Source organism: Myotis lucifugus, unplaced genomic scaffold (assembly GCF_000147115.1).
Source record: "Myotis lucifugus unplaced genomic scaffold, Myoluc2.0 scaffold_472, whole genome shotgun sequence".
In the NCBI taxonomy this organism is placed as follows: Eukaryota; Metazoa; Chordata; class Mammalia; order Chiroptera; family Vespertilionidae; genus Myotis; species Myotis lucifugus.
The window spans coordinates 166,315-182,046 of record NW_005871520.1 but is presented as its reverse complement, the minus strand read 5'-3'; the positions used below and the strand labels follow the sequence as shown (position 1 = coordinate 182,046).

At 46.3% G+C, this 15,732-nt stretch overlaps 1 protein-coding gene across 1 annotated transcript; it reads left to right on the top strand.

The window, feature by feature from the left end:
• Nucleotides 1–1,959: 1,959 nt before the first annotated feature.
• On the top strand, nt 1,960–14,179 carry POLR1E (RNA polymerase I subunit E). The gene is made up of 12 exons (XM_006103217.2): nt 1,960–2,118; nt 2,734–2,837; nt 4,061–4,137; nt 5,491–5,576; nt 6,418–6,476; nt 7,517–7,661; nt 9,606–9,713; nt 10,335–10,431; nt 10,872–11,005; nt 11,882–11,963; nt 12,708–12,839; nt 13,799–14,179. The coding sequence occupies exons 1-12, from the start codon at nt 2,043–2,045 to the stop codon at nt 13,956–13,958; spliced, it is 1,260 nt and encodes a 419-aa protein (XP_006103279.1). The 5' UTR covers nt 1,960–2,042; the 3' UTR covers nt 13,959–14,179.
• The last annotated feature ends 1,553 nt before the right edge of the window (nt 14,180–15,732 follow it).

The window sequence follows — 15,732 nt, the reverse complement described above, 5'->3', positions numbered from 1 at the left end:
TTAAATATGAATTCATTCTCTCCTAACTGGAATAACTTTCTAGAAATGTATTCTGAAATGCACAAATTAACCTAGGTGAAATACACAAATGTGGGAAAATATATAGGAGGTTGTTGATCACAGCTTTGTTAATAGAAGAAGAAAAAAGAAAAAGCTGAATGTGCATCAACAGAGGATTACCAAAAAAATAATATATGCATTTTATGGCTCCTTCATTACTAATGACAAAGTAGGATTTATCCCTGGAGTGCAAGGATAGTTCAATACATAAAAATTGATCGAGCCCAGCGGTGTGGTTCAGTGGTTGAGCATTGACCTATGAACCAAGAGGTCACTGTTTCATTCCTGGGTTGTAGGCTCAGTCCCCAGTGGAGGTGTGCAGAAGACAGCTGTTCAATGATTTTCTTTCATCATTGATATTTCTATCTCTCCCTCTCCCTCTCTGAAGTCAATAAAAACATTTTTTTAAAAATTGATTGATATACCACGTTAAAAGAATGAAGGGGGAAAAAACCCATGATCATCTCAATTAATGCAGACAGTATTTGACAAAATTCAAAACCCTTAAAAAAAACACCACACAACAAACAAGGAATAGAAGGAATCTACCTCCACCTAAAAAAAAACTATATATGAAAATCCATAGCAAATATAGGTGTGCAAATATTATATTATATAATATTATATAATGTTATATTATATCTTTCCATTAAGATCAGAAACAAGAAAAGGATGCCCACTTTCAGCCCTGGCTTGTTTGGCTCAGTGGATAGAACATTGGCCTGTGGACTGAAGGGTCTCAGGTTTGATTCCGGTCAAGGGCACATGCCCAGGTTGTGGGTAGATCCCTAATAAGGGGTGTGCAAGAGGCAGCTGATCAATGATTCTCAACATGATGTTTCTATCTCTCCCTCTCCCTTCCTCTCTGAAATCAATAAAATTATAAATATTTTTTTAAAGGATGCCCATTCCCACAACTTCTATTTAACAGAATTTCTAGCTAGAGCAGTTGGTCAAGAAAGAGAATAAAAGGCATCCAAATTGGAAAGAAAGAAGTAATATCTGCACATGATAGGATCCTATATTTAGAAAACCCTAAAGATTTTACAAAAATCTGTTGGAACTAATAAAATTCAGCAAGTACCAGGCTACAAACTCAACACACAGAAATCAGTTGCATTTCTATTTGCTTAAAATGAACCAGCCGGTTTGGCTCAGTGGATAGAGCATTGGCCTGCAGACCAAAGGATCCTAGGTTCGATTCCTGTCAAGGCCTGTCAAGGGCACGATATTTCCCTCACATTGATATTTCTCTCTGTCTTTCCCTCTCTCTAAAAACTTTGAGTCTGGTAGGCCCTTCCCTGGGTCCATCCTTGAAGGGTTGATTGGGCCTCAGATGTATGCATGCCTAGGCCTGAGGAATGACCATGACTGGGAGCTGTTTGCACCATTGTGGACGAAGCTTGGATTTACGGACGGATGTCCACAGGTGTGCGTGGAGGCCCTGGAGAGCAACTGCTGTCTGCCAGCTGCCACATTTAGTTGGGGCTCAAGGTGTGCCTGTCAGAGAATTCGAAATCTGAACTTGGCCTTTCAGGTTTTGGTAAGATATACTTGTCACCATAGGAGAGGTAGATCATACCCTATCTAGTCCGTGCTGAGCAAGAAGAAACCCCACATGACTATTGGGTAAAAGCTGCAAGACTTTAGGAGTGTCGGACCCTTGTCCCCCACAACTCTTAAAGGTGCAGGCGGATGTTGGGTCCATCAGGTGTAGCGCCTCGGAGAGGCAGGCCAAGGCTAGGGCGATGCACTAAGTGGACACCACGCCTCTTCGCGCTGAGGGGCGGGGCGAATGATGGGCGGGGCGGGAATGGCGCCCCGCCCCGTTCAGAGCCAGAGCGCGGAGGGGGCGGGGCCTTGTGGGGGCGGGGCCACGCGGCCGGCGACGTCCCGCCTCTTCCGGCCCACCGCGCTGCCTCCCGCGTGTGACAAACGCGCTAGTGGCTTTAATTCCTGGGCTTGGCGACCGGAGAGGGGCCATGGCGGCGGAGGTGTTGCCGAGCGCGAAGTGGCTGTACTGTGGGGAGCCCGACGAAAGCCAGAGAGCTGTCCTGGGTAAAGACTGCGGAGCTGGAGCAGAGCCCCCCATGACTCCCCTTTCCGTCTCGGTACCTTCAGAGCCCTCCCGCCGGCCCCTTTCCCAGCTGGGCCAAGACTCTTCCCCCAAACCCCCATCCCCTTTCCTCCATCCCCTGCCCCCCATCACCCGCCCTAGTGTCCCCCGCTACCTGGGTGTCGGCCAGAGCTCCTCCGTCATCCCACCATCTTTCTGTTTCCACCTTATACCTGGATGAGGACATCCCAGTCAACGCCCTCCCCAAGGGATTTACCCAGGATTTTGCCATGCTCTCATTCACCAGGTCTTAGAACTGCTCCATTTCCTCATCTCCACTGGGCAGGGATACCCTCTGTTTCTCTAGGTCTGGACGAGGCCGCCTCAGTCTGCCCCTTCCCCTAGTTATTCCCTCATGTCGCAACCCCTCCACACTCCCCTCACCTCCTCACCCCCTCTCCCCCGTGGACCAGGGGCTCCTTCAGTCCCACTTCCGGTCGGGACCTTGCCATCCTCACCCTCCCATCACTCCTTCCCACGCACAGCCCAGTTCCTCCTCCCCATTCTGCAGCGTGGTTCTTTCTGATCGCATCTCATTTTGGGCTGTGACCTTACAGTTCAGTTCTCCAATGGGAAGCTGCAGAATCCAGATAACATGCGCTTCAGCTTGTACAAGAACAAGGACTCCACCAATCCCAGGAAGAAGAGCCAGCGGATCCTGGTGAGTGCTGCAGTGGCCAGTTGCCTCCACTCTGCAGGCCTCCGTAGGCCTCCTGGGTGTGGTGGATGTGGGAGTGAGTGAGAGGAGAAAGGGGGGAGATAGCAACGGTGCCTTTAAAGAACTCTTCTGAGCCTCAGCAGGTTGGGGTGTGGGGACAGGCTCCATTCAGTTTCGTACTTTTGGTGAACTGATGGCCTTTCATTCGTAAGTTCATTCAGCAGCATTTATTGAGCACCTTCTGTGGCCCTGTGCCCTAAGCTGCTAGGGAAACAGCTAAATCAGAACTGGCCCCACTCTGTGGGTTTCTCAACCCTGGCGATATTGACATTTTGACCCAGGCAATTCTTTGTTGTGGGGGCAGCCCTGTGCATCACAGGATGTTTAGTAACTTCCCTGGCCTCTACCCACTGTATGTCAATAGCACCTTGTAGTTGTGACAACCAGAATGTCAGACATTCCCAGATGCCCCTGGAAGGGGGATTTCCTTGGGTTGAGAACCACTGCTCTAGAGAGTTCTTTGAGATTTTACCACGCATGGTATAGAGAACTCTACAGAGGTGAGAACTGGATGCAAGGGGCACTCATGCAAGTAGACAAAGCTCAGGGCCCGAGGGAGGGAAGGTACAAGGCAGAGTCTAAGTCTCTGCTGGCCAGAATGTCTTCCTGGGAGGGTACGTGGAGCTGAGCTCTGAAGGATGGAGGAGGGTTTGACAGCTGAGGCTTAGTATTCCAGGTGAAGAGGATAACAAGACGAACATAGAGAAACAGCAAAGCTTGGCTGTATTTGAGGAGTGAATCGGCCATTTCCATGGTCCTCCTAGTAAGAGCATATAAGGAGCAATCGTGGGGGAGGTGGGCAAATAGGTTTAAGAAGGGCTTGGACTTCCAACCCTGGAGGTTGCCTGCAGGATCATTTGCTTGCATGTCTGTGAGTGAGGGGTGCCCAAGGCCTCTCTCCCAAGTCCTGTGGTGCAGATTCCCCAAGAACTTTTCAGACCAACTAGAAACCAGCACTGCCTGGGGCTTCCTTTCCTAGAGTCCTCTTGTCTTTCCCTCACGGGCACCCAGATTTACTGAGCGATGGTGGGCTCGATCGTCTCTCAGAGCGTCTCTAGTTCTAATCCACTGTTTGGACTCTAAAGCTTTTGGCAAATGTGGGAAAGAGGTAAGATGCTTAATACCTTTCAACATTGGTTGTAATGGAGCTTCTCTCTGCATTTTAGGCAGCTGAAACAGACAGACTTTCCTACGTGGGAACCAATTTTGGGACTGGAGCACTCAAATGCAACACTCTGTGCAGGTAGGGACGGGGGACGGGGCAGCTGGAAGGGGAGAGGAGTGACAGTGGCCCTGGCACTGCGGTTCTCAGCCTTTAAGGGCAGTGGGAGGTCTAGAGAGGTTTACCAAGTTTCTGTGTTCCCAGACCCAGGGGCCCTCACACCAGCATGTAGACGTTCTTTTATTTATTTATTTATTTGTTTTTTTTTATGTAGCCGTTCTTGAAAAGAAAGTTGACTTGCATTTGTTGAATTTCCTAAAAACCTCATTTATTTGTAGTATTCTTAAATTTTTTTAAAAAAATTATGATATAATTGACATATTAGTTTCAGGTATACAACATAATGATTAGATATATATATAATGAAATGGTCACTTAAATAAGTCTAGTTAACATCCATTCACCACACATAGTTACAAATTTTTTTTCTTGTGATGAGAACTTTTAAGATTTATTCTCTTAACTTTCAAATATATAATACAGTATTAACTACAGTCACCATACTGTACATTACTTCCCCAGGACGTATTTATAATCTTGTTTCCAAAAGGCAGCTGTCTTAGCTAATATGGAGTGTATGATGATTATTGCCAAAAATTTGCTTTAGGACTAACTATAGGGAAAGGATTTGGCAGTGTCAAAGGCTCTGGGGTTTCTGTCTAGCACTGCCTGCTGCTGATTGGCTGACTTTGGGCAACTTTGCCCTTCATTGATCCCAAATCTCTCCCTGCCCCATGCCCCCCACTCCCCTACAGTGAAGATTGCCCAGCCTGAACAGTTTATAACTGGCTGGGACTGGCATAAAGCACATTGGTTGCCTCCCACACGTGCCCCAATTGGGGATTGAACCTGCAATCTAGGTATTTGACGGTACACAGCAGTAAGTCACAAACAAGGCCCTTTCAGAGCCCCACTGAACCACCCTGGTAGAAGTCAGGTTAATGAGTATACGCTTAAAACTGTTAACACTGCATCATCCCTTTACAAAGATTCTCTAGTTCAGACTGGTCTGCTTCCCACAGTCACCAAGGCTTTACTTGTCTTTGCCTCCATAAAATTTATGTGTGCTGTAAATTCTAGTGTAATTCTGCATTCTTACATACCAAAAGGGCTTGCCACTGCAGCAGTGGGCCCAAATGTGTTCAGCTACCAGAATCACCTGTCGCTTTTTCCCCCCAGAACCACATCATGAACCCTCCCCATGCAGAGAATGGCTGCTCAGGGGATTATTGTTTCTTCTGAGCAAGTGGTGCATTCCTCAGGTGTACTGGGGCAGAAAGAATGTTGAGAACTTTTAAGCAGGAAAAGGGAAGTTGTATAAACAATACCATTTGAATAACCCATTGTCACTGGTATTATTCCTTCTTTACTCAGACACTTTGTGGGAATTTTGAACAAGACCTCTGGCCAAATGGAAGTATATGATGCTGAATTATTCAACATGCAGCCACTGTTTTCAGGTAGGTCCCAATCAGGGCTCAAAGAAATGCTGCATGCTTTAGGTTTGCTGGATGCGTTGGTTTGAGTTTTTTATTTTAAAACACATTTTATAGTTATTTTTAAAAGGGTGCCTTTCTGTTCGTTTTGTTTTTTATTTGAACAAGTTTTTGGTTATCCTTATTGGAGGATATTTTTTCCATTGATTTTTAGAGAGAGTGGAAGGGAAGGAGAGAAGGGAGCGAGGGGGAGAGAGATACATTGATTGGTTGCCAAACACACGTGCCCCAGTTGGGGATTGAACCTGCAATCTAGGTATGTGCCCTGACCGGAATTGAGCCGGCAACTTTTTGGATGATGCTCTTGATTTCCAAAGCCCATCTGTGAGTTTCCTAGGGGGCCATAGTCTCTAGGTTAAGAATTCCTTGCTTTGCAAACAACTGTAACTATATTTAAAATATCCAAATGCTCTTCTTTTAAAGACACGAAGAAAGTTATTCATTAACTTGTTGATTAAACAAATCTTTATTTTGTAAGTAAGAAATTGTAAATATTGGTTTATTATCCAGCATATTGACCTGGGGCAAGCCATTTAATTTGGAGGTCTAATTTTTCCTTATTGAAGAGGCTGGACCAAATGGCCCCTTCATTTGACTCCTTAATTCTCCAAATTTCCTCAGTATACTAAAGCTATATACTAAATGTTCAGTATACACTCATGTTAAGCTCTGGGAAGTCCTGGAGTAAAGAAATCTGTTTTTCTTAGATGAACTGTTAAACAAATGAATACCAAGCACTATTGCTATCTGTAGGCCTTTCAGTTTGCTTTTCCCCCCTGTTTTTGTTTGTTTTGTGTTTTGATAGATGAATCAGTGGAGAGTGAATTGACACCAGAGAGTGAGAGCAAAACTTTTAGAGATAAGGTAAGTGTGATGGAACTGAGACGTGGGACGTTAGCAAGTTCCTTCTAGGCCCTCGATAAGGATTTCTCCATCAGTAAAATGAGCTGGTTGAACAGTGTTCCCTCGCTGCTCCCAGCTCATTCATTCTGGGGTTGTCTGGACAGTTTTATACCTGCACAAGCCTCATCAGCCTCATAGGGAGCAGTCCACCTGTATGGGGCAGCTCTACAAAGCTCTGTACCAATGTTTTGAACTGGTTCTCTAGGCTGATAGAGGTGTAGCATAACACATGTTTTTTAAGATTTAATACAAGTTTTAGAGAATATTGGTTGTAGCCTGGATATTTTCATATTAATACAAAGTAAACTTTAGGATTTTCAATGTAGAATGTTCCTAAAAAGCTCATCTCACCCCAAGATGGCAAATTGATTGCATCTGCAGTGCTGCCTGGAGCACTGTATTGAGAAGGGGTGTGAGGCTATCTTCTGGCTCAGAGGGAAAGAGTGAGTGCTGTTAGCAATAGCTGTTATGGGTGTAGGGTTGGAAAAATGTTAAACTGCATGCCACAGATTTATCAACCCTAATTCTAGTCAAGTCTTTACATTAAAAAATATATATATATATTTTTTTATTGAATTTTAGAGAGGAAAGGAGAGAAAGAGAGAGAAACATTGATGTGAAAGAGAAACATCAATTGGCTGCCTTCAGTACAAAGCCCAACTAGGAATAGAACCCACAACCTGAATATGTGCCCTGACTGGGCATCAAACCAGTGACCTTTCAGTGCATGGTGCATGGGGCGGTGCTCAACCAACTGAGCCACACTGGCCAGGGCAAGTCTTTACATTTTACAGATGAAGGCTGTTGATTTGTATATGGCCCATTCCTATTTACTAGTACAAAGCAAGTTCTTCAGATCTGTTGATATCATTTGATTCTTATAACAGCTATAATTCAGCCCAATTTATAGACTCAGAGAGGCTGACAGTTTCCAATAGTCACATAGCTAGGAGGAGCAGTGCCTAGCCTGACCCCAATGATCAAATTTGTCTCTTGCACAGATGGACTCTTGCATTGAAGCCTTCGGTACCACCAAACAGAAGCGGGCTCTGAACTCCAGGAGAATGAACAGAGTTGGCAATGAATCTTTGAATCGTGCAGTAGCTAAAGCCGCAGAGAGTATTATTGATACAAAGGGTGTGACCGGTAAGTATCTGGAACTTGGGGTAAGAATCTGCTCACAGAGACAGTTTTCTCTTCTCTTGAGATCTTTTCCCCGCCCCAGTAGATGGAAATGATGGGGGTTAGGGCTGGGTTTCTTCCTGTCTCTCGCTGAGGGCCATTGCGGGAACCAACTCAGGAGGTACTAAGAAACATCTGACGTGGCCGGCTCTCAGTGAGCTCACAGTCCTGGAGAGGAGACAGGCCAGGGAATGGGTATGTGCACACTCTTCCTTGGTGCCGGGGTTACAGCCTGCAGGGCACAGAGGAGAGAGAGGGCTTCAAGTCTGTATTGATCAGTGAGGCTGGTGTGATGGTGAACTGAGCCTCTGGAGACAGTGTTTCACTTTGGGGTCAGTGGGTTTTTTTCCTACTAAATTCCTTAGAAGCTTGAATATATAATTGTATTATTATTTTTTTTTTAAAATATATTTTATTGATTTTTTACAGAGAGGAAGGGAGAGAGATAGAGAGTTAGAAACATCGATGAGAGAGAAACACCGATCAGCTGCCTCCTGCACATCTCCCACCGGGGATGTGCCCGCAACCCAGGTACATGCCCTTGACCGGAATCGAACCTGGTACCTTTCAGTCCGCAGGCCGACGCTCTATCCACTGAGCCAAACCGGTTTCGGCTATAATTGTATTATTTAAAAAATATATTTATTGTTCAAATACATTATACGAACATAAGAGAAAGTTTACATAAGAGCAGTTTTTCTATTAAAATGGAATTTCAGTAATTTTGGGGAAATCTTTCCATACCCTATAATAATGGAAATATTTTCCATGTTTTTGTTCATACTTTCATAATTTTATTTTTGCGTCTAAAGCTTAATGAAGAATACTTTTTTGGGCATATGGTACAGACCTAATTTTATGTTTTCCAAATGATTAGCTAATCCCCAACTCCATCCTTTCTTTGCAAAAGAGAATTTAAGGCTGTTCGCCTGCAACGCTCCCGGAGCTATGGAAGCATCGAGCTCCCTGCTGCCAGCCCTCCGCCTGCCGCCACCATGCCCTAAATTAAAAGTCAAGTTTATCATTTGCCACATTCTGAGTTGTGTTTTGTCCCAGCATTCCAGCGGGCTCTCGATTATAGTGGCCTCCTCATCTGTTTATTGTCTGACAGGGCAAATTCATCCTCCCCCACCTCCTTATTTTTCACAAATGTCTTAGTTGCTGGAGCAGGCTTTTTCTTCCAGGCAATCTTAAAGATTCTTTTGTCAAGTTCCTTCAAAATACAGTTGGGATTAATATGGGGAGAATCAACATCTTTACAATATTCTATTTTCTCATCCAGGAATACAGAAATATGTCCCTCTGTTCATTCAAAGACATATTTTAACGTCTAAGTAAATTTTTGAATATTTTTGTTCAGTTTACTTTCAGCTATTTAAGGACATTTAAAAAGAAAAATAATTCACCTATTTTCTCATCATTCTACCAGAATAACTGTTACAATTTTCCTGTTTTCCTCTCTGTCTTTGTCTATATACATACTTAATTTTTACATGGTTATTTCTGTGTGGTAGTTACAGTTTTAGAATTTGACTTTTTAAAATAATATGTAGAGATATTTTCTGGAAGTTAAGCCATCAAAGGCTATTGTTTTACTATCCCTCACTTTTAGTTTCTCACGTTGTATTATAAATGTTAGCTCACCTCTCTCCTGACTGTCCTGCAAGTTACTTGAGGGGATACCACATGGATGCACCTTCTCTAGGGCCCAGTTCGGTTTGTGTCATGAGTGGACATCGTGGTGCTGGAGCTGTCAGCCTGATGGGAGATCTGGCCTCATTGGCGGGAGCATTCAGATTAGAGGTTTCTGGGCTGGTTATGATCCTTTGTGCACAGGTTGCAGAGCGTGTTGGGGAATCTGATGCTTAACTGGGTGATACTCACACTGACTCTTCCTTTATTGAAAAGCTCTGGTCAATGATGCCCTCCACGATAACTTGCAAGACGACTCCCTCTGCCTTCCTCCCTGCCACGCGGATGCAGCCAAGCCTGAAGACGTGTATAAATTTGAAGACCGTATCCTTCTTCTGGTGGAAATGCTACCTTATTTCACAAGTTAGAGTGTGCACACGTGATGGCACAGCCAGGCTCTCTGGGGGGTCAGTGGTCCCATGTCACTCACAGAAGCTACATCCTGACCTTTGCAGTTGCCCAGTGCTGTTGCTGGGAAGTCAGCTATGCTTCCTGACTAGCTGAGGGTCCTGCTCCAAGCCAAATTCTCAGCCCCTGGGATTCAGACCCATTCCTCAGCAAAATGCCAAACATCCACAGCTCAGCCCTGTGGGGATCACTCTGAATAGTCCAAATATGACTTTAAGTCAGCCAATGCCCAAAGTCTAGGGCAGACTGGTTTTGTAAAAGGAAGGACTGAAATGTAAAATTCCCTACTTGTGGGTCCAATGAGATGGAAAATGCTTACAGTGGCTGTGTGATGAGAAGGCAGGAAAGCCCAGACAGGGATTGAGGTCTGGGCTGGGAGCCTGGAGAGCTGAGTCCCTGAACTCTGCCCCAAGTGCTGTGTGATCTTCCCCTCTCTGAGCCTCAGCTTTCCCACCTCTAAAATGAGGCCTCTAGAAGATGATCTAGCTCGTTAGATGTTTCCATCTTGGTCAGATTGTGCTCTTGACCAGTAACTGGTTCTTTCCCCTGCGGAGTACGAAGCTCTTCGGAGCCCATCTGAAGCTTTCAGGAATGTCACATCAGAAGAAATCCTGAAGATGATCGAAGAGAACAGGTATTCTGACTTGGGCGGATGGAGTGTCTGAGGGAGTAATGTTGGGACACAGCAGTAGTCAGACATGAAGAAGCCCTTTGGTATCAGTCATTGAGGATCACTGTGTGTTCAGCATTTGAACATGAACGAGCCAGTGTTTTCGAGAATGTTTGGGCTTCTAGACCGGTAGTCCCAAGGCTGTGGATGGCATCCAAGGGAGAGAGTTGGCCTCTGAGTGCATGGAACCTGTGGCTGCACAGAGGGTGGCGAAGCCTTATAGTTGGGCTGGGAGCTCGAGATGGACTGTATCCCCCAATGTTATGCTTGGCCTTGATTGTCTCTGGGGAGCCCAAGTGCTGGCCTGAGAGTATATGTGAGGGGTACCAGGTGTGAGGGGTGAATGGCTCCTGACAGAGCCCGTCTTACAGCACACATTCTCCCCTTCCCCTCCCTTGTTTTAGCCACTGCTCCTTTGTCATAGAAGCGTTGAAGTCTTTGCCATCAAGTGAGGAGAGCCGAGACCGCCAGGCCCGATGCATATGGTTTCTGGACACACTCATCAAGTTTCGAGCACAGAAAGTGATTAAGCGGAAAAGTGAGTCCACGTTAGACATTTGATTTTAGTTATTTCCAGTTCGTTATTTGCCTATAATTCTTAGACCAGAAGAAAATGGGAATGTGGGTCAGGTGTTTATTTTTAACGGTGTCACAGTGTTCCTATTGGTATGACTGACATGCTGAGAGGACTCTGCAGGCTCTTCATCTCCACATGGGGACAGGATAGGTTATGTGATTGTTCAGAACTGACATTCACTTCTGTTCTGCATGAGGCAAAATATACTATAGTATCAAGTGAAATTATAAGGGACTGTTAGACAAACATCAAAGAGGGTGAAAAGTTGGCCTTGCTCATGAAGGCTTATGACTAGTTTGTGTTGTGTCAGCTTATTTCTGACTGGGAGAGGAGAGAAATGTACCTGTAACCCCAGTGTCCCCTACAGCTAGAGCCATGGCTGCCACATCCATCCATCCATCCAGAGTAGGAAAGGCAGCGGGAGGCACCTGGGGTTTTAGGTACAAGGTATGTGCAGTTTTATTTCTGTGATTGGGCATTGGAGAGTCTGTTTTTCGGTACTTGGTTAATTCTTATGTTCACGTTCCAATCTCCCCTGCTTTCCCTCTCCCTGGGCTTTCCCTACCATCTACTTTGTTTACATTTTATGAATTCTGTGTCTTTAGGCCTCATTTTTCTTTCTTGTTGTCGCCCCTTCACAAAGGTCTCTTCGGCAGTTTCATTTGACAGGAGCATATTTTCATTGGAAGGTGGCCATTTTGTTTTGGGGGCCCTGCTTCTCTTGCCACATGGCTTTGTTAGTGACACTGGCGAATTGTTGGCTTCTTCTCCCAGCTCATGGAGGACATGTGGCCTGAAGGTCCTGACAGAAAATGATCCAACTCCTTTGTGTTGTAGGTGCCCTGGGACCTGGAGTTCCACACATCATCACCACCAAACTGCTGAAGCACTTCACCTGCGTGACCTACAACAATGGCAGGTCAGGGGGTGACCTATTGGCTTCTGCCAGTAAAGGAGAGAGCAGATTGGGGGGGTGAGGAGAGTGGGGAGTAGGAGCTTGGGGAAGGCCACATCCACAGAGCTACTGTGCTGAGGAGAGCACTGCCATTTGGGGTGGTCCTGGGGTCAAGCAGGTTTAGGAAACACTATACAGCACGTGCCCTCCTCCCCTCGGAGAGGTTCACTTCCCCGGGGGATGTCCAGCTACAAAGACTAACTTCACTGACACACTCCTTTCAGGGAACCCTTCTTAATGTCCCACAGAACTGGTGTTCTGTGGAAAGGCAGTGTTGCAGGAGAGGATAGGCCTATGTGGTGATTTTGGGAAGGTTCCCCAAGCAATGCACCTGGGTTTCCGTCCGGCAGTTTGCTTGGAACGTGTTTCCTGCTCTGAGTGTGCTTGGAAGAATCATCAGCAACTGAGTGTGGGTGACTACTTTCCTGGCAGCTCTGCTGAGCAGGCAGGCAGATGTGAGGGTCTCTCACTGTGCTTGGGGTGGTAGGTGTGGCCTTCTCTGTCCCCCTTGGAGGGAGCACTGGGATTGGCTCACTGTTCTCTTGGGCACCTTGAAGGACAAGGAGTCGCTCAAATTCATTTCTTCTCCCCAAGATGGGGAAGACATTAAGTACCTATGGGAACGGGTCTGGATGGTTTTATTTTGCTTTTGGAGAAATCATCTTCGAGTTTAATTTTTGGTCTCTTTTATTGTCACTGATTTTGCAGTTTACGCAACTTAATTTCCGATTCCATGAAGGCAAAGATCATTGCGTATGTGATTGTACTCGCCTTGCATATAAACGACTTCCAGATTGACCTGACATTGTTACAGAGGGACCTGAAGCTCAGTGAGAAAAGGTGAGCACACAGAATAGAAAGCTCGTTGGGGTGCCTTGCCGTATTCCTAGTGCTGCCGGAAAGCACGAGGCTCCATCAGAACTGGGGACATTTAGTAGGGAAAAGACTTGGGACTAGAGGACAGTTGTCAGTGAATGAATGACTGTAATAGATGAGGTCACACAACCCAGAAGGGGAATTGTTGGGCTTCAGACCTGAGCCTTCCCACGGCATTCTGTCCCTGTGTAACCAGGCAGCCTCCGGTCTCCAAATACCTTTCTCTGGGAGATTCTGTATGGTCCTGAGGGTGGAACCCAGGGGTGGAAGTTACAAGAACCCAATTTCATCTTAGCAAAAAGACCTTTCTCAGAGTCAGATGGAGGGGCTGCCAGGTGGTGGGGCCGCGGTTTGGCAGGGATGTCACACTGGGGCTGCTCTTACTGAACTGGAAGAGTTGGCAGAGATGACCTTTCAGAAGGGATTCAGACTGAGTAGGAGCAGAATTCCCAGGATTCCGAATGATGGAACCTGTAGGGGCATCTGACCCCCAAGGACCCTGATGTTCAGGAGAGCCTGTAAACGCCTGCCTGGGCCTAGCAGTCCATAGTGGGATTATTCTGAGGGCTGTCCACCGGTGTTGCATTCTCACCGGCAGTGATGGTGCAAATCAGAAGGTACTTAGGGGCTGTTTCAGCACACTTCTAGCAAGTGTTCAATCCTGGTTGTAGGAAGTAAACCAAATTTATTAACAGGAGCGATAGAGAACCTGGGTTGTAATCACCTATAAGGTATTTTCTAACGGCCACACATGAAAATGAAATTGTCCGTTTGAAGTCTCTCGGGGGATCTCATCTGCCTCTCGTGGGGGTCACTTTGGGGATCTGTCTTCATAGCCTGGAGCACCAGTCCGCCGCTCCCCTGCCCCCCTCCCTGAGCAGTGACATTGAGGAGACTCCGTTTGTTTTGTGTGTGTTCCTCAGGATGCTCGAGATAGCAAAGGCCATGAGGCTGAAGATCTCTAAGCGAAAGGTGTCTCTGGCAGCCGGCGGGGAGGAGGAGCACAGACTGGGTACGCTGTGCATCCCGCTGCCTCCAGCCCAGACCTTGGACCGCCAGTCAAAGCGGAGGAGACTCACGTAGAGGTGTGCTTTCCAGACAGAAGCTTGGCCACATAACAGCCACTTCCTCTGTTCATTTCCATTTTCATTTTTTAAAGGGGGGAAAAGAAGCCTTGCTCTGGCATGGGTATGAAGCCACAAGCCAGCCTCTCAGTCATGCTTAAGCAAAAACATAAAGTGACCATCATATTGGACTTTGTCTCCCTCCTTCAGTGTTGCTGTGATTATAAATGGCAGATGGTTCTTGTGTTGTTTCACATGTGGCGATGTGGGAGGTGGGGCTTGGGAAGCCAGAGCCAAAAGATCTCACAGAAAACAAATTGTACCACATGATCTTAAGAAGAAAGGAGCTGAATACATGGGTAAGCTGTAAAGTTGTTAAAGGGGTGCAGGAGTGGGGATCAGGAGGTTGCCCTCAGAAGTGCTCAGTTCAGAACACACTGCTGGGTTGCCGTCCAGGCATCAAAAAACCACTCTGCCCCTCAACTGCTTGAATTCATGAAGCTGTGACTGGACCCCGAGTTCAGCCACCCATGCTTTTAATACCCACATTTCCACCCCCTTGCTGGTCAGCACAAGTAACCAAAAGATCAAGAAGCTGGTTTCCATGTTGCTTCCTTCTGTGAGTGCTTATGTAGGAACTAATTTGCATCCAGAATCCTAGCAGCAAGGGAGTCTTGGAAATAGGTTTCAGCTCTCCAGCTTCTAGTTACAGGAAGGCATACCTGAAGGAGACGGGAATGGATTTTGACTGCCAACAGCCTGTCTGCCCCGGGGGAGATGGAGAAGTCAGTGTCCTGAGGGTGCTGTGAGGAACGGGAATGTGATATGGAGGCTTGGATGTGTGGCTAACACGCAGACTCAGATCTTCAAGGCTCTTCTGGGAGCAGCTAAGGTTTGTGGTGCCCAGTGCTGGGGAGCGAGGAGCCGTGAAGGAAGGAAGACAGAATTCATCTCTGAAAATGAGAAAGGGGGAAGTCTATGCAGCAGCTGGGCCATCCATCAGGGAAGATGGTGGAAATGATTCTTAGGTGACTCACTTGACAGGTGGTCCTGTATTTCTTCGAGCTCTGGGATGCTGTTACGAGAGCCCCTTCTGGAGCGAGGCCATGCCGACAGTGTGTATTTTTCATGCTCTTCTCCGGTTTGTCTCATTCGTGTCTGATCCTAGGCAGTGGGCATTTGTAGCATATGTTGTCTCCTGCAGAGGTGTGAGCAGGCAATCTAAATGCCTCTTGTGTTTCCTGATCTAACCTGTTGTGAAAATCAAGTATGTGACTCTGCATTCCTGATCTGCCTCTGGGAAAAGAACTAATGTGCTTATAGGGTAGAATGTGTTTTCATGAATGTTTTTTAGATTCTGAGGGGCTGTCACTTGGAATTTCCAGGAATGATTGGGTCACAGCATGTAACCAGGCCTCTGAACAACCTCTGTCCCAGAGGAAGCAGCCTGTCTTCAGTCACACACAGAGCAGTGGTATCGATAGGGAAGAGTCTAGGATGGCAGGTACTCGTCCTGGGTGACAACAGGTGTAACCTCACTAAATGTAGGCGGTGCATTCCCAGAGGCTGAAAAGCACATTTCTGTATATAAGGGTCTTGTGGGTTGAAAGGCTCAAGAGGGTCCTTGTTCAACTTGAACTAGTCTCCTAAAAGCAGCTAGCACAGTGCCTGATGCAGGCAGTGTATGTAGAATGAGTCATAGTTCATGAACTGCACCTTCTTTCCTTGGCAGGGCTATTCGGGGGTAAACACTTGCAGAATAATGGAATCGTATTTATTTTTTTATAGCTCTA